The sequence below is a fragment of the Physella acuta genome, unplaced genomic scaffold, assembly GCF_028476545.2.
Source record: "Physella acuta isolate Inbredline_101_S28 unplaced genomic scaffold, ASM2847654v3 ptg001454l, whole genome shotgun sequence".
Classification (NCBI taxonomy): Eukaryota; Metazoa; Mollusca; class Gastropoda; family Physidae; genus Physella; species Physella acuta.
The window spans coordinates 90,740-116,790 of record NW_026732969.1 but is presented as its reverse complement, the minus strand read 5'-3'; the positions used below and the strand labels follow the sequence as shown (position 1 = coordinate 116,790).

Sequence of the window (26,051 nt, the reverse complement as noted above, 5' to 3'; positions counted from 1 at the left end):
ACCCACGGCAGGCAGAAATCACGCTGTTGGAGGGAAACGTATGTATACAGTATCTGGTACAGGTGGGAGACTGGGATCCTACAGGTAGATGTCAGGTCGGTGCCAACATGTGGCTCCAATCGTGTCTTGTGATAAAATGGCGACGCACGTGAAACCGTACTCATACAGAGGCGCCGTTTAAAGCCCAGCACAAATTCTGTGCACACCCCCATATGGCCGCCATATTTAAACATGTTCGCGTATCTTCATCTCCTCTGTTGTTGTAAACTCTACTTCAACAATCTTCTAGGGAGATATTCTATGAGGTATTCACGTACACTTACCCCTCACTAACCCACCCACTTATCCTTGCCTCCTTATTTGTATCAGTCTTTTCACTTATCCTTCAGTAACCCACCCACTTATCCTTGTCTACTGACTTGTATCAGCCTCCTCGCTTATCCTTCACTAATATCCTCACCTACCGTCAGTTATTCTATAATCTTAATCTCCTCATCAATCCACCAATAATCTCTATATTCGTCCCCGGGTAATCCCAGTACTCACGATAAGTCCTGTCTCATATTACTGGCCAACTATGCCATGTGTATTTTTACAACTAAATTTAGCACAGCCCAAGTGCCAATACAAGCCCCCCCCCCCCCACCACCACCATCACCATCACCCCACATACACAGTTAATTACGTCAAGTGTTTTCATAAGCACATACACACACAACACCCCCCCCCCCACCCCACCACCACCCCATATACACTGTTACTTATGTCAAGTGTATTTTTACATCAAGCGCCGCCCGCCGTGCTAATATGAGAATCACAGAATACACCGTAAACTATGGCTATGTCTAATCTCATCCTTTGTTTACAACCCGCTCTTGCTATCGCATAGCCTGCTATTTTAATCATCAGTACCCTTTTCTGTTCAATGTTCTCATGCACTTCCATCCGTCTATAGACCAGACAAGACCACCCTGGTCTAATTAGTTAATGAGCTGTACGGTAAAACTCAATCAGACTTGATTAAAATTTGACACGTTTTCACGCTAGATTACAAAAGATTGCCTGTGTTATCAAGGGTTGTGTATTAGGCATTGCCGCTTAAAATAACGCTGTACTAAAGAATTTTTGGCAGTGGCCCTACACCATATAATTAGACGGCATGCCACACGCTTTCCCAAATACTGATTTCACGAATACCGATTGCCTGAATACCGATTGTTCGAAAGCCGATCCATACAAATAAATAACCTACATTTACTCATATAAAACCATATGTGAAAAAATAAAAAGTATTACAATTTAAGCATTGTACTTCTAAATATAACCGCTAGCGCTTGTGCTTGATTTACAACCGAATCACATTTTATTTTAAAGTTTCTGTCTATTAAAAAGGAATTATAATCTTTAAAGCGTTGGCTTTTCGAACCAACCAGCTGGCTTTTGGGCACTCGGACATGGGCTATTTTTGTCTATTGGACAATTGGGCATTTGTCCATGTTGACGCACCGCTTGGAATCTCAATGCTACCCCTTGACCCACTCATCCCCCCCCCCCCCCTCTAACGAAAATATATATCTTGGGGGGGGGGGGCTCAAGTATCTCCTGGAAATAGAAGCTGATGGTGGGGGGAATAAAACGAACTTGATAAAAAAGTTAACTAGACAATTAATTGGGTTTTTGAAATATTCGATCTTTTAATTAACTGAGCCATTTGGCTTCCAATGGCGTCACTGATTATCCAGCTCCGTATCTCAATCGTGAGAAATAGAGTGCGCTCCCCTGCGCTAACTCCTATAGAGGCTAAAATGTTGCGTTATTTAGAAGCATTGAAACTAGCCCTCTGTTGAACTAATGGACGGGACTTAATGACTGGCGAACTATTCCATGTCTGACAGCTCCAAGAACAAAAGGTCTTGGAGCTGACAAACATTCTTAGCACCAGGTTCTCCTCCGGGCGTCACGTGGTCTCTGAGGTGGACCACGTGACGCCCGGCTTGACACTTGGACCGGATTTTTGAGCTCTCGGTCGGTACATCTGTCAGCAGACGTCCGTTTGGTCCCCTCGGTGTGAGGGGGGGGGTGGGGCGCTAATTCGTTAAGTACAGGTTGAGTGACATGAGGTACCCTCAGTGGCAGGGGAGGGCTGTTGACACCAACATGAGATCCACTGTTAGGGTACAGGATAAGTGGCTACACAATTGGCAGGGGTTTTGGTGATGATAGTGTGAGATCCGCTGTTAGGGTACTGGATAAGTGGCCTCAGCTATTATACGAGTAGAAGGGATGCTGGCTATGATAGTGTGAGACCCACTGTTAGGGTACTGGATAAGTGGCTACACAAGTGACAGGGGTTCTGGTGATGATAGTATGAGATCCACTGTTAGGGTACAGGGAAAGTGACATAGGGTATGATATAAGTCTTAGTGGCACTGGTGCCGGCTATGATAGTGTGAGATTCACTGGCAGTGGTGCTGGCTATGGTAGTGTGAGATCCACTGGCAGTGGTGACAGCTATGATAGTGTGAGATCCACTGCTGGTATACAAGGCAAGCGGAACTGTACAAGATGAGTGGCATAAGCCATACATAAATAGCTGGGGAATCTCATTGATAGCACCCCGTGTTCCTCTGTTGCCTAGGCTGCCCTGGTTCTAGACTAGTTATCATCACACTGTAACGAATTCTCCTCCTCCCTAGACCAGGGGTCGGCAACGTGCGGCTCGCGAGCTGCATGCGGCTCTTTTGATGTCAATATGCGGCTCTCTAGTTCCATAATAATTCTATTATTTTATTTCAAAACTCAAAAAATATTACACTGTAAAAACAAAAAGTACTTTAAACTAAATAACAAACAATGAGAGTAGGTGGAGTAGAGCGTATATAGACAGCTGACAGTCGCTGGGCATTAGGCCCAGTCCCACAACTGTGCAGTGGCCAGCACCGTGGCAATAGTTCCATGCTTTCCACTACCGAAGTGCACATAAAAATGTTAGTGGCTCTTTAAAATTTTCGTAATTTTGTTGATTGTAACTTTTGGCTCTTCCGTCTCAAAAGGTTGCCGACCCCTGCCCTAGACTAAATATATATGTATACAAAAAGCTAGGAGAGCTTGTAGGTCTAAAATAAGGTATGAAAAAAATGTTTCTCAATAACAAAACTGTGTAAGAAATAGATATACCTAGATACACAACATGTTCGTCTTAGTCCACCGCGCCCTAAATGATTTCAACAAAAATTATTGTATCATTTATTCAAAACCAGTCGCTACTGTTTCATATTTATCCGGTGTCACTTCCAAAAAAACATCCCACCCAATTCGTTCCGTCGTCCGTCCAATATCAGGGTTGTAAATAAAACAGGGAAATAAATAACAGGGTCTTGACCCGGAACGAAAATAGAATTATGTTACGTCATTCTGAATTATTAAAAAGCAGTTAATATGTCTGGGGTCTGAAAATAAAAGAAAAATGTTTCATTTGTTTCTCCCGTTTGTGTTCTTCTTGTAGGCTCGCGCAAGGCCGCTACTCGTCTCAAGGAGATGTGTTTTGAGGTGGAAAAAAAAATAAAATAACCGAATACATTAAGTGTTAACATGACAAGTATCGATGCCAATTTACGATGACGTGTCATTTTTTTTTCCTGACGAGAGGGGGAAAAAAAATTCAATAAAACAAACGTGAAGCTGCATACGCTTTTCAGGTCGGGGTGGGGGGTGGGCGGGTCAGTGGGGTGGGGGTGGGGGATCGATATTGCAATAGGCTTCGATAGCCACACGTGTTTCTCGTGAGATTGGGTCATCAATACGTGCACTGGGGCAGCACGGTGTCGAGGCCTAAAGCTTAGAGCCTTAAACGACGTTTAGAGACAGGTTTTAAAATGTGTAAAGTGGGGGTAGGGTAGGGGGGGGGGTGCTCAATTCATTTGAAGGTTGCACGGGGTTCCTAATTGGATGAGTTTTTGCCAGACAGGCAGGCTTGTGATGGACGTCTGTCAGAGGTGGACGGTCCAGCATGCGCCCTGATGACACGGACGTGTAGACATGTCTAGCTGAGCACGCGATGACGTCAACGTCTACACGTGACGTCACTAGCGACATGCACGTGTCCGTGCGGTGCCAAAAGGTGCATGTGTGATGCCAAAAACTACCGAGATGTGTACATGTTACGTCACTAGATACGTTATGTGTACATGTGACGTCAATAACATTTATATGTGATGTCACGTGATAAGTAAATGTAAGCATTTGACGTCACTGACATCAGAAATATGTGTACTTGACTCCAGTGGCTGAAGAAACATGTACATATGACGCCAATAGATAAGACTAGTCAAACATATACAGCTGATCTTTAACACTTAGTATAGAGAATCATGTACACTTGATGTACACATAAAAAGAGCATACAATCTGTACACAGGGCGTACTCAGAGGACACCGGGGAAAAGCGTGTATTGTACAACTTAGTAAGTGTTAAGATTAAAAATAAGACTAATATCCCTAAAGACATTGAGCAATATGTAATGATATGGTTCGGCTAACCCAACTGTGTTAACAACAACAACAAACACATGCATCCATTATGTACACGACTGTAGCCTGAAAAACACGTGTACACACATATATCAACGAGCCAATAAACAGATCCCTAGTACACCGCGTACACTCGTAATTAAATCGTAAACGTTATGTCTTGGCGGGGAGAAAAAAAAAAACGTCTTCGCACCAGGTACACTCTACCCCCACCCCCACCCCACCTGTAGGTGAGCACTACCTGAGCCATGCCAGCTGTAGCACCTAGCTTCCGCGTGTGACACGGGCCCATGAATATATATCTTCCCCCCCCCCCCCCCCCCTTCCCGACCTGTGGCGCGCCAGCTTTGAAGAAAAAACAGATATTGATCGAATTTGCATGGAAATCAAACCAATGCCTCCATCAAAGACTCGCCACCGGAAGTCGAGTCGACGCCATGGTGGGCGTGTGTGTGTGACAGCCTTTAACATGGCCGCCAGCAGAGGCTGACACGTTGAATCATGGGCTGGGTGGGGTGGGGGTACGCCCGTGGGGGGAGACTTGTGAGTGCATACACCGCAACAACTAACGTGGTGGTATATGTTGGTGTGCTCGTTTGGGCTCTTAACAGTCAGGATTTGTGTTTGTTAAAGGATAGGGGTTATGGTTAAAGCCCAGGATGAACGATAGGATTAATGTTAGGGCTAGGGTTGAGTTAAAGCTAGGTCATAGCTCATTTGTTTCTTATTTCAAGGTCAGGATTTAGCGAGGACCTGAAGTTAAACAAAGCTCAGCCATTCAGCGCAACCATTCCAACATAAAATTTTGTAGCACCGTACGGCTTGTGGGGAGTATTCTAGACAACACACATTATCGCCCTACAATTTGAGTATTCTAGACAAGACACATTAGCACCGTACAACTTGAGTATTTCAGGCAACACACATTATCGCCGTACAACTTGAGTATTTCAGACAACACACATTATCGCCGTACGGCTTTCAGACAACACACATTATCGCCGTACGGCTTTCAGACAACACACATTATCGCCGTACGACTTGAGTATTTCAGACAACACACATTATCGCCGTACGGCTTATTTCAGACAACACACATTATCGCCGTACGGCTTTCAGACAACACACATTATCGCCGTACGGCTTTCAGACAACACACATTATCGCCGTACGACTTGAGTATTTCAGACTACACACATTATCGCCGTACAACTTATTTCAGACAACACACATTATCGCCGTACGGCTTTCAGACAACACACATTATCGCCGTACGGCTTTCAGACAACACACATTATCGCCGTACGGCTTGAGTATTTCAGACTACACACATTATCGCCGTACGGCTTATTTCAGACAACACACATTATCGCCGTACGACTTGAGTATTTCAGACAACACACATTATCGCCGTACGACTTGAGTATTTCAGACAACACACATTATCGCCGTACGACTTATTTCAGACAACACACATTATCGCCGTACGATCTGATGTTGGCACCAGGTCTACAGACGAGTGCCAGAGATTACTCGCGCTTTGTCACCACCAGATGCAGGCCGTGAAACTTGTCTTGATCCTGCTCACGGCGGATATATGTTTGTTAAACTTTGGTGCCTTCCGATGTTAACTGTGGTTAAACTGGGTTAAACCTGATCCCCGCTTGACTCCCCATTACATATCTGTCAACTTCTGCAAAGGTTTTCGGAAAATGTCAAACTTTATATGATTAGACCACAACTTCCCATCACATGAACATAATTCCCCATCAAATGACCATACTTTCCAACCATAGTTTCCATGACCCACTACTCTCCAAGACTTGACCAATTGACCTGGCCATTCTTTATCCACCTCTGGTCTTGTAACTCCACACCTAATTCTCTCTTTACACACAACTGCCACTGTAAGCCCCAACCCTCTCCACACATTATCTCCAGCAGCCTCGATTAGGACACACACACACCCTCACGCACACACGCACACACACACTCTCACGCACACACACACCCACACACACCCTCACGTGCACACACATTGATTCCCTCACTTCGTGTTTTCGTATATTCACCTCGGCTTCTCTTAACCTTACCCCCCCCCCCCCCACTCCACATAGTGGTTGAGGTACTGACTCGTGTGGCGAGGTAACTGGTCTCTGGTTCTGTTGACGTTGTCACTTAAGAACTGACCACTGTCCACACATAAAGAGACTACCGTCAACATATAAAGACTGGCCATCGTCGGCACATTAAGACCGTCCACACCCCAAGACTGACCACTGTCCGCACATTTAGAGACTACCTTCAACATATGAAGACTGACCACTGTCCACACATTAACACCGTCAACACCCCTAGAATGACCACTGTCCACTTTCCGTCCATATTCTCCTCTACTGGTGACATTTGTCTAAGACACTTCCACCAGCTAAACCTGATGACGTCACACCCACCAGGGATGCTACAGGTGACTAATGACGTGTCACCCTTATGTTGATCTGTTCCTTTAGCCGGACCCGGCTCCCATACTTCTCTGTCGTGTAATCATATTCGTTTTAACACAAGCCTCTACCGTTAACCCGATTACGATTGTAACCGATGATGAGCGAAAAAGAAAACACAACACATGAGGAGACTCGGGCGGTGCCTTCAGCTGTCTGGAAATCAAATTCCTTGACCAGCGGTCACTCTGCGAGCGTCTGTTCCTTGTTGTAATAAACGCGGCCTGGAAATTGGGCAGCTGCTGACGTCACGGGGTGTCTGTTTTTTTCTCGACGGTTCATCCAGTGCAGCAGTAATCGAAGTATCGATACAGTCAGCAGTCGATGTATCGATACTGACAGCACCTTCGCAGTATATACAGTATGGATATTGGCCCTTGGGTTCGTGTGAATAACAAAGAGTAGATACTCGTGGTATCGTTCGGTGTTCCGTCACAATTAAGACGCGACAAAGGCTAGGATAAGAAGTGATTCTTTATTGCTTGTATGGTTTGTATAGGGTTGTGTGACGTCTTGTCCTTTCTCGAATTATGGCTGAATGATGTGGCATTTGGTCCTTGACAAAACTATTGCTGGATTATATCTTTGGTAAAATTATTGCTGAATTTGTTTTTGCCAAAATTATGGCTGAATTTTTGCAATGCCAAAATTATTGCTGAATTTTGTCTTTTCCTACAATGTGACGGAATGGGACGTCTTTTTGTCTTTGACTAACTTTTGACTAAATAAGACTCAATTCCAGCAATTAGCTGGTCATAAAATTACCAATAAAATCGTCACTTAAACAACACACAGTAGCGTATAACCCCACACATTGCACCGTGCATGCACGTGATGAACCAACTGTAAAACACACGTATAACCCACACATTGCACCGTGTATGCACGTGATGAACCAACTGTAAAGCACTCCCACGAGTTGTCGCTCACTCTCGTCACATAAAGGTCACACGCGACGCCCCCACCCCCCCCCCCCCCCGGTATTACCCAACGACTGCAATCAGGCGGGCTAATGACTAGCAGGTTAATTACTGCTGAAACACCACCACGGTCCTGGCTAGCGGATGATCTAACTGGCACAGATTTAGGAGATGTGGTCGTCTGGTTAGACTGGATGGACGGAGGAAGTTCTATTTCGTGTGGGGGATTCGTCATTTGTTTGTGATATCTTTTGTGACATCGTGTAACATCGTGTGTGACACAGTGTGTGACATCTTGTGTGACATCTTGTGTGACATCTTATGTGACATGACATCGTGTGTGATGTGACATTTTGTATGACATCGTGTGTGACATCTTGTGTGACATACGTGACAACATACGTGACATCTTATGTGACATCTTGTGTGACATCACACGTGACATCGAACGTGACTTGCGTGACACAAAGCTCAACTCACTGTTGTCACGAGATTCAATTAACCGACATACGATAGTCGCGTCGTAGATTTGATTTACTAGTTGGATTCACGTCATCGATTGGTTTTTTAGTTTTCCCATAAATTTTAAGCTGTTTAGCTCTCTTATTCTTCTAATTTTTTAATTTTAGCTGTTCTGTGTTCTAACTTTTATCTGTTCAGTTCTGTGACTAATTTTAAGCTGTTTACTGACAATACATTGTCATACACCAATTTCTATAACCCAACTGTTTTTTACTCTAATAATTGAAGAGTTACATTTTCATGCTTTGGTGAATATTCGGCTTATTAATATTTAACGACTTACCCGTGATGAATATTTGTCTAATTAATATTTGATGACTTACCGTTCCATGACTTAACCCTAGATGACAGAAGTCAAAACACCGGGAAAAGTCGTGCGACATAAGGTAACCACAGAGGTGTCAAATTTGTTAGGGGGGGGGGGGGGGAAATCTCAGGTCACGTGACCAAGAGGTTAATGGCACGTGATCAGATCTAACACAACATCCGGTCTGTCCCGTGGGGTGAGGGCTGGAAAGTGGGGGGGGGGGGGGGAGTCACATTTTTTTTGTTTTAAGTATCACCTCTTGTATTTTGACTTGCACGTAGAATCTAGTCGTGTAGAAGTTCTGTGCTCACAATTTTTGTTTCAAGTATCACCTTATGTCTCTTGACAAGAATCCAGTCGTAGAAGTTCTAAGGCTCACATTTTTGGTGTCTGAACAACCTTTCTCCAATCCTTGCCCCACACCATGAAGGCGTCGACACCAAGACTCGCGTCTTCTCCTCACAGCTTTGTGAGTCTGTAGGGCCATCCCAGTGACTCGACTATATAAGCTCTCCTTATTTACACATTATTTGATAGCTTTATTGAGGGGGTGGTAGATTTAAAAAAACAATAAATGCCGTAGTTTTACTTCATACAAACTAAACCAGAGAGCACTTACTTCAAGTTATCATGTTGGATATATATATATATAAATATATATATATATATATATATATATATATATATATATATATATATATATATATATATATATATATATATATATATATATATATATATATATATATATATATATATATATATATATATATATATATATATATATATATATATATATATATATATATATACTAGGCATTCTGCCTAGCTTCGCTTAGGTTTTCAAAAACATTTGATAATTTGAATACTAATTATTTGGTGATGGATGAGGCGTGGAGTTCTTAAATCTAAACAGTAATGCTAATTTTAGAGAAGATGTTATATGTTGTTTAATATCCGCTTTCGAAAATACGCAATTTATAACTAAAATGGAAATAGAACTACAGAGGTTCCATGAACAGTATATCTCACAATTTATATTACATTGACTTTTAAAATTAATTTTTTATTTAATTATGATACGTAGCTTAATTAACAACTTATTTTTTTTAAAACAAATGCTATACTTTGTCGTTTTCTGTTTCTGTTTAAAATAGTATACAATTATTTGAAAAATAATTATTTAAAAAGGTTACCTCCCTTGAAAATTAACCGAATGGCGTATGTCAGTGTTTACTTTTTTTTTTAAACAGTTACTATGCTTATATAAGAAAATACGATATATAAACATATTTAACGTCTACAATGGCTTTTTCCGACGGGAATAAAGTTTTTTTGTTACCCTCCAGGGTCGGTCTACGACCTCAAATAATATTAAGGGGATCGATCGTCAATTTATTTATATATATCTCATATAAGGAGAATTTCACTCGCGGTCATCTTTTAGCACTGGTCGAGGGCTTTGAGTCTGACCAACAGTTTTTCCATACGGCCTAGTCATCTATAGAAGTGTATGCAAAACATTAGCATGATGTACAGAGGTTAAGTAACGTAAAAATTGTGTTGAAATTACCCTGTTTTTCCCATAAAATACAAAGATTATATAGGGAAATACGACTGGTCAGTTTTGACCCCTTTACAAAGTTTTCCCAGATATGCCGAGTTTTTTGTGACACCCCAAGGCGTTCTCCTACCACCTCACAAAATATCAAGGGGGGTCGTCGGAGGAAATTTTTTTTCGTAATAGAGCTCATATAAAGAGAATTTCACTCGCGGTCACTTTTTAGCCCTCGTCGAGGACTTTGAGTAAAACCGACAGTTTTCCCTAAAGGTCAAGCCATTTACCTAAGAGTATGCAAAAAATTAGCCAGATATACTGAGTTTAAGTACCCTAAAGTCTGCGTTGAAATGACCCTATGTTTTTCCCATAAAATACAAAGATTATATAGGGAAATACAACTGGTCAGTTTTGACCCCTTTACGAAGTTTTCCCAGATATGCCGAGTTTTTTGTGACACCCCAAGGCGTTCTCCTACCACCTCACAAAATATCAAGGGGGGTCGTCGGAGGAAAAAATTGTTCGTAATATAGCTCATATAAAGAGAATTTCACTCGCGGTCACTTTTTAGCCCTCGTCGAGGGCTTTGAGTAAAACCGACAGTTTTCCCTAAAGGTCAAGCCATTTACCTAAGAGTATGCAAAAAATTAGCCAGATATACTGAGTTTAAGTACCCTAAAGTCTGCGTTGAAATGACCCTATGTTTTTCCCATAAAATACAAAGATTATATAGGGAAATACGACTGGTCAGTTTTGACCCCTTTACGAAGTTTTCCCAGATATGCCAAGTTTTTTGTGACACCCCCAGGCATTCTCCTACCACCTCACAAAATTTCAAGGGGGGTCGTCGGAGCAAATTTTTTTTCGTAATAGAGCTCATATAAAGAGAATTTCACTCGCGGTCACTTTTTAGCCCTCGTCGAGGGCTCTGAGTAAAACCGACAGTTTTCCCTAAAGGTCAAGCCATTTACCTAAGAGCATGCAAAAATGTAGCCAGAAGTAAAGAGGGTAAGTGCCCTAAAATCCGTTTTGAAATGACCCTCTGTTTTTCCCATAAAATACAAAGATTATATAGGGAAATACGACTGGTCAGTTTTGACCCATTTCCCGATTTTTCCCGGACATGGCGAGTTTTTTGTGACACCCCAAGTCGTTCTCCTACCACCTCACAAAATTTCAAGGGGGGTCGTCGGAGGAAAAAAATTTTCGTAATAGAGCTCATATAAAGAGAATTTCACTCGCGGTCACTTTTTAGCCCTCGTCGAGGGCTTTGAGTGAAACTGACAGGTCTGCCCTACGGCCAAGCCATTTACCTATAAACATGCTAAAAATTAGCCAGATGTAAAGAGGGTAAGAGCCCTAAAATCCGTTTTGAAATGGCCCTCTGTTTTTCCCATAAAATACAAAGATTATATAGGGAAATACGTCTGGTCAGTTTTGACCCATTTCCCGATTTTTCCCGGACATGGCGAGTTTTTTGTGACACCCCAAGGCGTTCTCCTACCACCTCACAAAATTTCAATGGGGGTCGTCGGAGGAAATTTTTTTTCGTAATATAGCCCATATAAGGCGCCGGTCAGTCGAGGTCAGTTTTGACCCCCTCTCCGTCGACTTTTCGGCCAACCGTCACCGGCCTTCGTGTTCTATCGCCCGAAGGCACCATCATGCCAAATTTGACGCGCCTGCGGCGCCGGGAAGTGCCCTATCGGGCACTTGACCACTTTGCTTTATATATATAGATATATATATATATACATATATATATACATGTATATATAAATGGCTTTTTAGTTGTGTTTTGTCAAACTTAATTTAAATATGTATGCACGATTATGCTCTCATTTTATTTTATTTTGGAAATAACAAGGGTTTTTTTCATGTTAGTAAGAAAATATTTTCCGCTTTCCGTTTATTTTTATTATTGCAGTTAACAATTTTTAACAATTGTTCGCAGCTTGATTATAGAACTGGTTAGCAGCTGATTACGAGCAGCAAATGATTAGACTTTATCGAGAAATATTTTTTTCATAATTTTAGTTTTTTTTTTTATTTTTTAACACCGCGAACAAATTTTTCTGAAATAAAAAAAAAAATCTCAACTACAACTGATTGGCTATTAAAACAAGACATTCGAAATGAGATACAAAAAAAAAACTGGGATGATTTATTAAAACGTTTTCTAGATGTAACCTGAACGTCTTTTTGGTTGAGTGTGAAGATGCCTTTAAGGGACATTCTCATTTAATTGGAAATTCGAGCAGCGATTTAAAAAAAAATAAAATTGTAACAACATGTATTCTTTGTTGTTGTGGGTTAGCTTTCATACAGGAACACGAGCAACAGTGGCAACTTCAAATGACAACTTTATTTACACTATGTACAGATAAATCCGTGGTACATCCATATTTGAAGATCAACTGATATAGGTACAAATAATAATCACGACTCCAAGTCATGGAGACATCTTACATTCACTGCCATCGTTCCAGTCCCAAGTCCTAGCACACAACACCCGTTCACCTTTCGCTCTCTCTTTTATTCACAACTTTCTCTCCCTTTACGTCAATGAGCGATCTCACCCAAAACACGGAAAAACACATGACGATCGCTCAGACAGTCCTTCCGCTAGCCAGGTACTCTTCACTCATGCAAAACACAATATAATAAAGATACATAATAATACAGTCTGTGACACGTCCCCCCTTCGAATAAAATTTTGTGTAACAAAATTTATAAATACAATATTAGTAGGGCAGGATCATGTGCCAGACAACAAAATTTTTTATACATCTCAAAAAACATGGAAAATACATTCTTTGTAGACTAATGCACAAGCATTATGTGTAATATATTCAAATATGAGAAAGAAAAACATTTCAATTACCAAGTAATTGTATAAACAAGACAAATGAGTTTAGTGAATTACCAAACTATAATACATAGTTGAAATTATCAAAGACTTAATTCAACTCATGAATTAAATAATTATATCCTATGTAGTAAAAAAAACTTCTTTAGCATCAAGGCATGTTATTACCACGCATGAGTAATATACTTTGTTGTCTCCCCTAGTTGACCCATTTCAGTCATATCTAGGTCACAACACAACATTCTTGCCTTACACAGGTATTGACTAATACACAATACATCATTGAGACTTCCGTCTTATTGTTATGCGGAATAAATAGTCTCTAACTTTTATTTATTTACTTTATTCACTGTTAATTAATAGTATAGAATAGGTTTAACATAATACAGTTTACAATCTTTAGAAATAGTACACAATTTATGTTTACTCAAACACATTATTTGATATTTATATATTACAGTTACAGACTGTATAATATTAATAAACTGTCAATTGATAATTTATCTTAGCATCCTCTATAGCAGGAGTAATCGTTCTCGTGCAGTTGACGATGACCTGTATGCCATCTCTCCCTCAAATTGTAGCTTTTAGCTGTGCTACCATAATCATTTCCTAGATTTCGTGTAACTTGTGTTACTTCATTTGTTTTAATATTCTCCTCTGGTTTCTGAACGTCAGTAGTTATCTTGCTTTGTGTACGTTCGTTTGGTTCATCAATCAACTTAATATAAATATTATGGCATTGCTTTGGCCTCTCATAATATGTGTTGCGTCGATAACTTCCATTAGTATACCTATTCACACTTTTGTTATTCTGATTTGAACTTGATACATTTCTTAAATTACTGTATTTCTCATATGACTTTCTGTGTACATAATTTTTTCTTCTCTGATTTGCCAACCTATGCCAACATTGATTTTGGTAATGACCTGTTTTTCCGCAGTAAAAACATCTAGATTTTGGCTTCTTATAAACATGGTGACTGTATTCATAGTTTGCTAAATTTCTTTTTCTTTTATTCTGTGCATTAATGACATTAATGACATTCTTATTAACATGTTGACTGTATTCATAGTTTGCTAAATTTCTTTTACTTTCATTCTGTGCATTAATGACATTGTAGTTTCTAGTTACTGTTTCATCTTTCTTAACTTCCTTGTGCTTCTTTATTGATTCTAGTTCACACATAAATTTATGTGTTAATTTCTCCATTTCTTTGTTAAATTTTTTATTGAGTTCTAGTATATCTTCTTTATAGTTTGACTCCAATTTTCGAAGTAAATCTTCAATAGGTACGTTCTCTTCATTGTGGCTTATTAAGTTCACTGATTCATTAATCATCATTAGTTTATCATGATTCCTGCCATTCTCCGATGGACTTATTAAATCATCACTGCCATTCACTGATGGGCTTATTAAATCATTTTGACTGCCATTCTCTGATGGACTTGTGATACAACTTTCAATAATATTCTCGTGTACCTGCGTATCATTTAATAAAGAGTCAATCTTAAGACATTCTAATGTATCTGTCACCTTTAAATCATTATTAAGTTCACCCTCTGTTTTATCCTTGGGTTTCAATTCTTCCTGGACTATGTTACTCTGTTCTTCATTCCAAAGGTTGCCAATATTTACTTCTTCAAGTTCTGCTTTAAATTCTGTCTGTTCACTTTCTAATTTTGGTTCATTTGTGTCTGTTATAGCTTTCATTTCTAATAGTTCTTGTTCATATGCTAGTTCATGTAGGCCAACTTGTTTTTCCATAGTTTCAGCCCTTTTATCTGCTCTCTGTTTTCTGTTTCTTTTTTTCCGCTTTCCTTTTGGTTGTACAGTCTCTTCTACTTTATCTAATTCTGAAATGTCTTCTTCTTTATGCATGTCTGTAATAGCTCTTGATCTATTACACACTATTTCTATCATATCATCTAGTTCTCTCAATACATTTCCATGAGCTCGTCGGGGTTGTTCTGGTACTTCGTCCCATGCTTCTTTTGCTTCTTCTATGTCTTTTTCAAGTCGATTGGTTGCCCAGGCTATCTGCTTATTCATCTTCTTAATGCCTTGCGCCCTCGCTAGTGCTAGATATTCTTCAAAACATGACATTTTGATATATTTTCTATGACATAAAATATAAATTCATTAGTTGACAATAGATAAATGTTAATTAATTTACAATACCCTTTCTTGTATTCTGGCTTTGTTCAGTTGATTAGAGACATCTAGTAATCCAAGAAAAGTTCATAGTACATATATAGTACAAAAATAGTTCACTTTGTTGATTCCAAAAAGTTGAAAAAATTCAAAATAGTTCTAGTAGCCTGTTACAGAGTAGAAATTTGTCCAGTTTTAGATAAGACATCTTTAGGAACAATTTAGGAACAGTTACAAAAATAAACTTGATCTGCTAAATCCAAACAGTAGAAAAACTTGAACAGCTAATCCATATAGAAAAAACTTGAACAGCTAAATCCAAACAGTAGAAAAGAAACACTAAGACTTGATCGGCTAAATCCAAACAGAAAAAATACACAGACGATATTTACTCGACATTGGTGAGACAATATCGAAATAAGGTGATAAAAATTATCACGTTGATGACTTGACTTGAACAAGACGTCTGACTTGACTACAGCAACCCTTCTGACTTGAGTGTAGATAGATGACTTTCAAGAACTTGACGTACTTGGTAAACAGTGGAAGACCACAGACTGTAATATCTCCATTTCTGACATATGTAGCACCAATTCTTCAACCACTTGTGACATCATAAGTAACAGTAATACAATGTAGCAACATCACTTTATTGCCTCCACTTCTGACACCATATGTAACAACATGTATTCTTTGTTGTTGTGGGTTAGCTTTCATACAGGAACACGAGCAACAGTGGCAACTTCAAATGACAACTTTATTTACACTATGTACAGATAAATCCGTGGTACATCCATATTTGAAGATCAACTGATATAGGTACAAATAATAATCACGACTCCAAGTCATGGAGACATCTTACATTCACTGCCATCGTTCCAGTCCCAAGTCCTAGCACACAACACCCGTTCACCTTTCGCTCTCTCTTTTATTCACAACTTTCTCTCCCTTTACGTCAATGAGCGATCTCACCCAAAACACGGAAAAACACATGACGATCGCTCAGACAGTCCTTCCGCTAGCCAGGTACTCTTCACTCATGCAAAACACAATATAATAAAGATACATAATAATACAGTCTGTGACAAAAATAAAAGAAGTTTTTAGGATTTGTTACAATCGTTTCAACTTTACGATACGTGAACTTTAAAACACTCAGACACACAGACTCGCATACAGACAGCGTTTGTATATTTTAATATATTAGTGTTTTATAGATAAAAGCTTGTTATAATAACTCAGTGCGTTGGAGATGTTAGTTAACAATTTACAGTGCTGAACGATAACCATGCCGTAACTGATGTTACCGTAATCTCTTCTAAAACTCACCAATTCTAATAGTTTAAAAAAAAGCTCCTTGCTCGAACATTCCTTATTCTAACATTTTTTTTCATATAACATTCCCCCACTATAACAGTTCCTTCCTCTCACATTCCCTTATTCTAATATAATCTTATTGTATCAGTAATCCATAATCTAACCTTCCCCTTCCGTAAAAGTCCCTTACCCAAACAGTACCTTACTCGAACCTACCCCTTTCCTAACTCCCTTACAATACCACCTGCCCCCCCCCCCCCCCCCCCCCGAAGAAAGTCAACCGCCTCCCCGGACGAGATGGAATTTATATAGTAAACATATACTTTTACTAGTGTCCGCCCCCCACCCCGGAAAAGGTAGACCGTCCCACCGAAAATACCAAGTGCCCCCCCCCCCCCCCGAAGAAAAAAAGTCTGGAAGAAACACTGCCCCCCCTTTACCCCCCCCCCCCCCCCCCCCCCTCATACGTCTGGTAATTTGTAATTTTTGACCGTGACAGAGCTAGACCGCCATTGCATCATACACGGCGTTCTATGGATACTGGTTAACACGTGAATTATTCACACACTTTTTGTGGGGACAGATGTAGAAAAAACAATCGTGTGAATAGGGGGAAATGGATGTGGGACCAGCAGACTTGTCGGTTTAAAGTTAATCGGATTAAGCAGTGCGTCGAGTCGGCTCTGGACCTGGTGCTATAGCTGTGTCTAGTTCTTGGAGATGTGTCTTGTTGTTGTGTAGGAGATGTGTCTTGTTGTTGTGTAGGAGATGTGTCTAGTTGTTGTGTAGGAGATGTGTCTAGTTGTTGTGTAGGAGATGTGTCTAGTTGTTGAAGACGTGTCTAGTTCTTGAGAAGGACATGCGTCTAGTTATTGCCTTAATAGAGGCTAAGTTGAATTTCCAGTCATTTCTAATAGACTAAAATAGATTTTAAGTACTATGTCAAGTAAAGCCCTACAGGTCTAATTCGATGTCTATTCAAGCTTAAATTCTATGTCCTGCGGAGTTGAAATATGTCCACTAGAGCTTAAATACTATGTCAGTAGAGGTCTAGTTCTATTTCAAGTTCTATGTCCAGTAGGGGTCTATGTCCAGTAGAGGTCTAGTTTTATATCCAGTAGAAGTCAATGTAACGGACACCAATCTATCAGCCAGATAGATGGCGAACGCTCCCGGATTCGTTTAACTGATTACACACAGATGGCGACAAGCCTAAATAAAAGAAAGTTAACACACTAGTTCGCTAGGACTCGTAATTGATGTCTAGGGGAAACACTAGAGAAACTACTGATGCCAACAATACCTTTAATCTGCATATAACTTGCAATGAGTGTACAAAATCGTGGCAGAACACTAGATTTATACAGGAATAAAATAGATTTACAGAATGAACAAAACCCAACTTACTATGTGTGGGAAATAATAATATGATACACTATCACAGCTTTTAACACTTCAGAAAAATCACCACAGTTTACACAACGCTGCTATAAGCATAAAGAATTACTTAACCACAAGTAATATAATAATATGCTACTTAAACAACTTAGTACTACGCGGCAACACACGGGGCTTATGTCTCTACAACGACGTCTGATCAATGAACTGCCTCGAGACACCTGTGGGCAGTCTATTTTTAGACTTAGGCAACATGGAAGGTCACCTCCAAATCATAAGGCCATTGGTTGGGGTGGTCATCTGGTCTGAATCAATCAATCATCTCTTGATGGAAAATTTCTGAGTCTAAGACTCTCTTAGTAAGACAGCGGAAAAAACCGGTCATTGCACCACAGACCATATATGGTATTATAACAAATGTCAAACTAAAAATAAAACATTACTAGACCTAAGTAGGTCACATCAAGCTCTATGTTCAGTGTATATGTCCAGTAGAGGTCAAGTTCTATGTCCAGTAGAGGTCAAGTTCTATGTCCAGTAGAGGTCAATTTGAATCTCCAATAGAGGTCAAGTTCTATGTCCAGTAGAGGTCTAGTTCTATGTCCAGTGGAGGTCAGGTTCTATGTCCAGTAGAGGTCAAGTTCTATGTCCAGTAGAGGTCAAGTTCTATGTCCAGTAGAGGTCTAGTTCTATGTCCAGTGGAGGACAGATTCTATGTCCAGTAGAGGTCAAGTTCTACGTCCAGTAGGTCTAGTTCTATGTCCAATTGAGGTCAAGTTCTATGTCCAATTGAGGTCAAGTTCTGTCCAGTAGAGGTCTAGTGCTATGTCCAGTAGAGGTCAAGTTCTATGTCCATTAGAGGTCAAGTTCTATGTCCATTAGAGGTCAAGTTCTATGTCCATTAGAGGTCAAGTTCTATGTCCAGTAGAGGTCAAGTTCTATACTCCTATGTGTACCTCCATAAACCAACACACTCGCCGTGTCAGCACACGCCAGCCTAACACCATGACCTGTCCGAACAGCTGTTCACTGGTCAAACGCTGTTATCTCTTGTACGCTGGCCGATAATCCGATAATCCGCCGGCATAAGTTGCCCTCATCTGTGTCACCATGGCAACCAATTACGTTTGTTCAAATAATTTTCTCGTACTCCCCCCTTCAACTTTTTGGCTAGACCCGGCACACCAATGCACTGAAAACAATGTTGGTAGAAGGGGGGGGGGGAGGGGGGGACCAGGCGATCGATTCTCCGTTGTAAAATTGCTCAGTCGTTAAATATCGATTAGCGAAAGATGATCTGGTCGATCGAACGGTCAGGCGGTCGAGCGCTGGTCTAGAAATAAAGACAAAGTCGTTTTTCAACGGGCGGGTGTTTAGTTTGAGTGGTGGAGTACTACAGTGACTGTAGTATAAACGTTGTGAGAAAGTAATCAATGAAATGTAGTCCAAATGTAAGAAAGTAATCAGTGAGATATATTACTAACGTTGTGAGAAAGTAATCAGTGGAATGTAGTACAAACCTTGTGAGAAAATAATCAATTGAATGTAGTACAAACGTTGTGAGAAAGTAATCAATAAAATGTAGTACAAACGTTGTGAGAAAGTAATCAGTGGAATGTACTACTAACGTTATAAGAAAGTAATCAATGGAATGTAGTACTATGTTTAGAGCTTCAGTTGTTGTATTAGTTATTTTCTGAGACGAATAGTTTACAATACGTGAACCAGCACCTGCTATGTGATGTTATTTACTGTCTTTCTGATACGTTGCTGTCATTTCGTGGTTTCACTGTCTGTAACTGTTTAGCTCCGAGTCACACAGTGAAACAGACTTCACATTTAGCTCGAGATCCTGATTGAATTTTTTTTACCATACATTTGAAAGTTAAAAGCATTTTGTCGTTTCTGATTCTAGTCTAAACGCCTTGGTCGATATGGCTATCATTAGGGTGGGGTTTTTTTTACTGCTTATTAACTAGGACAGTTTGTTCTGCGGTTGATGTCTATCTGCGAAATCCAACTTTTTAAGTTGTTTATTCCGTTGGATTCCAGTTAGTCTAATTTCTGTAGCTGTTTTCATAATTCAGCCAACTAGTCAAATAAATACCTGTGTTACACTCCATTTTGTTCTATAAATGTATATAGTATCTTGCTATTGTTATAATCTTACTACATGATTTATCGTATTAGAGTTTTCTCCAAAGATAGAGCATAAAATAACTGGACTAAACTAATTAGCACCTGCTACAAACTACTTTCTATATTCAGATCAGGCATGTCTTCTTTTGAATATATTCATTCTTTTTAATAGGATAACGAATGATATTGGCGTCGAGTATAGTGTTAGAAAACGAAATTCATACATTCACACACATAGTAATTAGTAAGTCTTTTCCGAACAGTCGCTTAGATGTATATATATATATATATATATATATATATATATATATATATATATATATATATATATATATATATATGGGGCGCCGGGGTGGGTTGCTACGCCTCTGCTGTTAACCAAATAAGTCTATTTTCTTAACTTTGACTCTGAGTATAATTCAGTAATAAAGCTCATAATGTGCTTTTTCATTTTTCTCTATCCTGCTTGGCGCCCAAGTAGAGTCGGCGCTCGGGGCGAAGGCCCCCACCCGCTTCGCCTAGCTACGCCTCTGCTTTCCTCCTTGAGTGTAATACTTTAAGAATTTAAAAGTTTATTCCTGAAATAGGAAACACGCTTAAAATATGTATTATTATTTATTGTAAGTAAAATGTGTAGAGATATTTAACAAATCGGATGGATATTTTTTTTTAAACTACCTAAATGTCGATACTTATCCATATCTGTACACTGTCCGCAGTGTTAAGTGTACCACCATTACCATACACCAACCTGCATATTAAAATGTTACAATATGTACAGAACCAATATACCCTCCCCTTATTATATTGGCGACAGGTTTGCCACATTGCACAGCGCTTTACTGTAGTACTCTCCAGTTTCTTTGCCTGGCAACCTCATAGTATGTTAAATTGGTTTCTCGAGGTCAGCTAATTAATCACAGCTCGCATTTCCCCCCCCCCCCCTCCCCCTTTTTTTGGTTACATAGGCAGATTGAGTGGGAATAACAAAAGGGGAAGTAATCGCTGGTCGGTTGGGTGGAATTATCTCCCCTAGTCATAGACGTGTGTAGTAGCACACTGGCCACTAAGAGGAAGCTTTTGTTTTTTTTTATGACGTGTGTGTAGCAAGTATGTAACTGATTGAACAAGCCGTGTTGGGATCTATTCAACAAAATAATAAATACCCTGTGTGTGTTATTCGATGGATCTTACCTAAAACAATTTTCGTTGGATACATTTTTCTGACTTGACGCTTGCTGCGACTGCGCTATGTAAAAAAAGAGGCGGAGCCCTAGCCTCCATGCTGAAACAATCCATGGATCACATTGACGTCATCACCGACACCCACGTCAAAAACGGTGACGTCACGCTCAACGGCAAGGCGTCACACAAACGACGAGCGCCGGAGCCGTTTCCCGCGGCGCCGGGGCCGGATTACGGCTCCAGCTTGAAGCGGGAGCCCCGGGCCCCCAAGAATGAGCTGCAGGCTGACCACTCCAAGGTTTGTCAATGTCCAGTCAATGTGTGTCTGTGTCCATTTCGTTGACATAATTTGTCAATGTCCCTCCGTACACTTTCAGTAAAGAATCTGTCCCTTTGTAGATTATAGTTATTCCCCCTCCCTCTTTTGTTTCAACAGTATCGACAACATAATCCTGGTTCTAACTCTAACCCTGACCTTAATCGTGATATTATTCCTAGCCCTGACCCTAATCCTAAGCTGGATCGTAATATCGATACCAACCGAAAAAAACTCGATACTCCACGTGTTATACCCTACAGGCACTCGTTAAAAAAGAATCTGTTTTTTTAGCCCGCCTTTTTGCGTGTGGGATATGTGAATTTCTTTTTCTTGATACTATTGGCTTAACCGTACCACCTCATCCTAGTTTACTACGTTACTCTACAGAATCAAGTGAAATTACAAACATGTTCTATATTACAACCGTAAACCGAGAGTTTAATTGTCGTATCTTTTAAGTGTTGTTTGTTTATCTAAGACAGTGTTACCATTTTCTCTTGTTTCTCGTAGCATTTATACAGCTCAGAACAAATCTCAGCTTGTTCCAGAACATCTCACACTTGTCCCCCAGATCTACCCTCTTACGTCCCTGCACAGATCACATACTTATCCCAGAACAAATCTCACAGTTCGTCCAACAAATCTCACACTTTTTCCCAGAATAAATCCCACTTATCCCAGAATAAATCCCATACTTGTCCTACAACAAATCTCGCAATTTGTCCAACAAATCGCACACTTTTTCCCAGAATAAATCCCACTTATCCCAGAATAAATCCCATACTAGCCCCATGAACAAATCCCACTTTTGTCACATAACAAATCTCAAACTTTGTCCCAGAACAAATCTCACACTTGCCCCACTTTTCCAGAAAAGGTTAATTCCACCTCTCATTCAGCGAGACCTTACATAAACAATTACCCAGAGTTATCCATTAGTTGTCATTTATTACCTCCCTCTATACGTCATTTGTCCTATAAATACCGGCTGTACTATTTACGTACTACAGTTATCTCTCCTAGTCATGTCCAGTTAATGACCGTTAATATATTCCGGCAGTTATGCGTACGTCACTCGAGAATGAATCTTCTCTAGTATCTTTATAGTGACATATCTTAACCCAAACCCGTACTGTATCGTTGCTAAAATCGCCACCCTGATACACACTCTAGCCTTACCTATTAGTAATGTTTTCTTAAATCTATACCCTGGAAGCGTTATGCTGACCACACAACCCCCTCATATGCCGAGGTAAATGAAACAGGTCAACTCTACTTCGTCTGCCTCATGTGTATTGGTTACAAACTGGAAAAGATGGTGACGCTACCCTGAAGCATAACGTAATCCTAAATATATCTTTGCTAGATCTCTACCCTGAAAATTTACCCTAACCCTGGTAACTGAATATATCTTTGCTGAAAGTTTTATCTGTAATGTTTTCTTGAATCTATACCCTGAAAGCGTAGCGCTGACCACACTGTGCACTCGTATGCCGAGGTCATTGAAAGAGATCAACTCTACTTCATCTGCCTCATGTGTATTGGTTACAAACGGGAAAAGATGGTGACGCTACCCTAAAACATAACGTAGTCCTAAATATATCTTTGCTAAATCTCTACCCTGAAGCATAACGTAATCCTAAATATATCTTTACTAAATCTCTACCTTAAAACATAACGTAATCCTAAATATATCTTTGCTAGATCTCTACCCTGAAAATTTACCCTAACCCTGGTAACTGAATATATCTTTGCTGAAAGTTTTATCGGTAACTTACTCGAACCCTAACTATGAATATATCTTTACTAAATCTTTACCCTGAAACAGACCCTATACTATACCTAGACGATAACCCTAACAGTAACCATAACTCAAATTCCAGCCATAATCTAAAACGTGTCCTTGACGCTAGTATTTAACAATAATCCAAACTTAGACTAACCACAAAACCCATCCGAAAAAGAAAAAAAAAACTCTCAGCACTCTACAAAGTTGTCCTGTCGTTATATTTAGCACAACCATTTTCTTTCCATGCAAGTTAAACTGTTCAATTTGAACTTGAAATTCCTCCCCACAAAAGCTTGAAACGTGCTGTAATATAGGCAAGGGCCGATTGTACGGGCCGCTGTTAAATTGACAAGATTTCTTTCCCTTTTTCACACTGGGGGGAAAGCGGGGAGGGAAGGAGGGGAGAGATGAATATTCATCGGGCGAGAATGAATAATTTCTCCCATTTCGTTTCCACATTTCACTGTCTACATCGCTGGGTGCCTATCAACACACAACAAAGATATTTTATTTTCTCTTAATTTTTTTTTTGACGAGAAGATAGGTAGGGGGGCATGTATGGGCGGGGTGGGGAGGGGACGGAGATTTTGTTTTGTCTCAAGGGGGAGTTGTCGGTCCTGTTTATCCAAATATCACGAACTCCGTCCCCTTAGTCCTCCCTTATTATATACAGACGTGAATACAAACACACACACACACACACACATATATATATATATATATATATATATATATATATATATATATATATATATATATATATATATATATATATATATATATATATATATATATATATATATTATATATATACATATATACATATATAATATTAAAATTATTTTTTTTATTTATTTAAATATCCATTAATTACATTAATATATACGCAAATAGATGCATACATGCACACACGCACATACCCTCGTATTTAGATTCGCTTATACTTTTCATCAACATGACAGAACCATTAGGTGTTCGAACGAGGCAAATATTTATGCTTAATTAAATGGAGAAGTTGTTTTCTTTTCTCCGTGGGTTTAGTGACCAGTGCTGTGTTCAATTTTACAAATGTTGCGTGTTTTTTATTTTTTATTTTTTTTTTTCACTTTTTTTTGTGGATAACGGATGAAAGCCACTGTCAACGAATATGCTGTGCGCTATTTGTGCGCTGCTCTTTGTTAACTATCCAATAAACAGATGCAATGCTGCAAGCGCGCTAAGTGTATTAAGTTTAATACAAAACTCGAAAGAAATTCCATGAAAAAAGGTCAAAAAGAAGCGAAACAAAAAGTCAAGATGACGACTGACTTTTTAATGGCTGCCTACACTATCACCTTCCCTCTCGTTGCCATGGTTTCCATTATTCCTGACGCTCGAAACAAAAAACAAACAACAGGAATTCTTCCTGTTTTCAGGATTCAACTGTCAAAAAAAGTTCCAGTTTGAAATGCAAAGTCTGTTTGTAGATAAGAAAATAAATAAAAGCTGGAGTGAAATTAAATGTAATCTGCCTGCTAGCTGCTAACGAGGTGGGGGAGGGGGGGGGGGGGGTGAAGCTCCCCAGCTGACGTCATATCTTCAGGCCGAGAGTTTTAATCTGGTGCAGATGTTGAAGGAAGACTGGTGGTTTTATGTTAGCTCTGATATCTAAACACATTACCTCACATTAGCTCTGATACTTAGACACGTAATCTAACACGCCTAAGCTCATACATCTGAACAGAAAATTAACACAACTTGGATCAAAACTCCTAAAAAAAACGTCATCACTCCTTGCTCTTAGCTCTGCCTTAAACCTTAGCTCAGACTTGTATACACACAACCGTACATACCTTAGTTCAGATACATAAACACATAAGCTCATACATCTTAGCTCAGACTTGTATGTAGATAAACACCTTAACTCTGGCTAAAAACCTAAGCTCTGAGTTGTAAACGCATAACCTCACCTTAGCTCTGACTTCAAACCCACAACTTTTAACTTAAACTAGAACCTCAGCTCCTTAGCTCTGAGTTGTAAACCCCAAACCTCGCAGCTCTAAACGCTGAACTGACATAACCTCACGCTTTTTAAACCAGCCAGTACTATTTTAAAACCAAATTGGCTGCCGATGGTCGTTAGCCAACTGTAAAAAAAAACCTTCGTTTTTTGTGGAGGAAAATAAACAATTGTTTGTTTTTTAAATAACAACACAATTAGGCTTTTCATCGTATATTTCTGTTTACTTTCAGCTCGGGGTTGCTAAGAGGTAGCAATGTCACGTGGTTTAGTTATACACTTCTGGAGACCTAACTGGTACAAATACATAGACCATGTTTGGTATCAATACACATTTTAAAGCGCTCCACTAAAAAATCACATATTCGAGTATTGAGTACCGCTAAAACCGTGTAACTGTGTAATTTGATATTGGTACTTCACATGGAATTTGTACACTATGAATTAAGGTTGGGATAGGTGTGCTTAAGGCTAGTTTAATGTTTAGGGGGAATGGCAGTTGAATTTGGTGGTGATTATCGTTATACTGGCGTACGAAAGAGG

General features: G+C 39.6%; 1 protein-coding gene across 4 annotated transcripts in view; it reads left to right on the top strand.

Moving 5' to 3' along the window:
- LOC131928012 (tetraspanin-18) overlaps positions 1–26,051 on the top strand; it is a 94,686-nt gene that overhangs the window by 29,522 nt on the left and 39,113 nt on the right. For 3 of the 4 annotated variants that reach the window (XM_059283898.1, XM_059283896.1, XM_059283897.1), the window contains exon 2: positions 21,324–21,699. The exons of the other annotated variant lie outside the window; for it this stretch is intronic. In XM_059283898.1, the coding sequence (XP_059139881.1) occupies positions 21,499–21,699 (201 nt within the window). In that variant the 5' untranslated portion in view covers positions 21,324–21,498. The remainder of the gene's footprint in view (positions 1–21,323; positions 21,700–26,051) is intronic. 4 annotated transcript variants of the gene reach the window in all.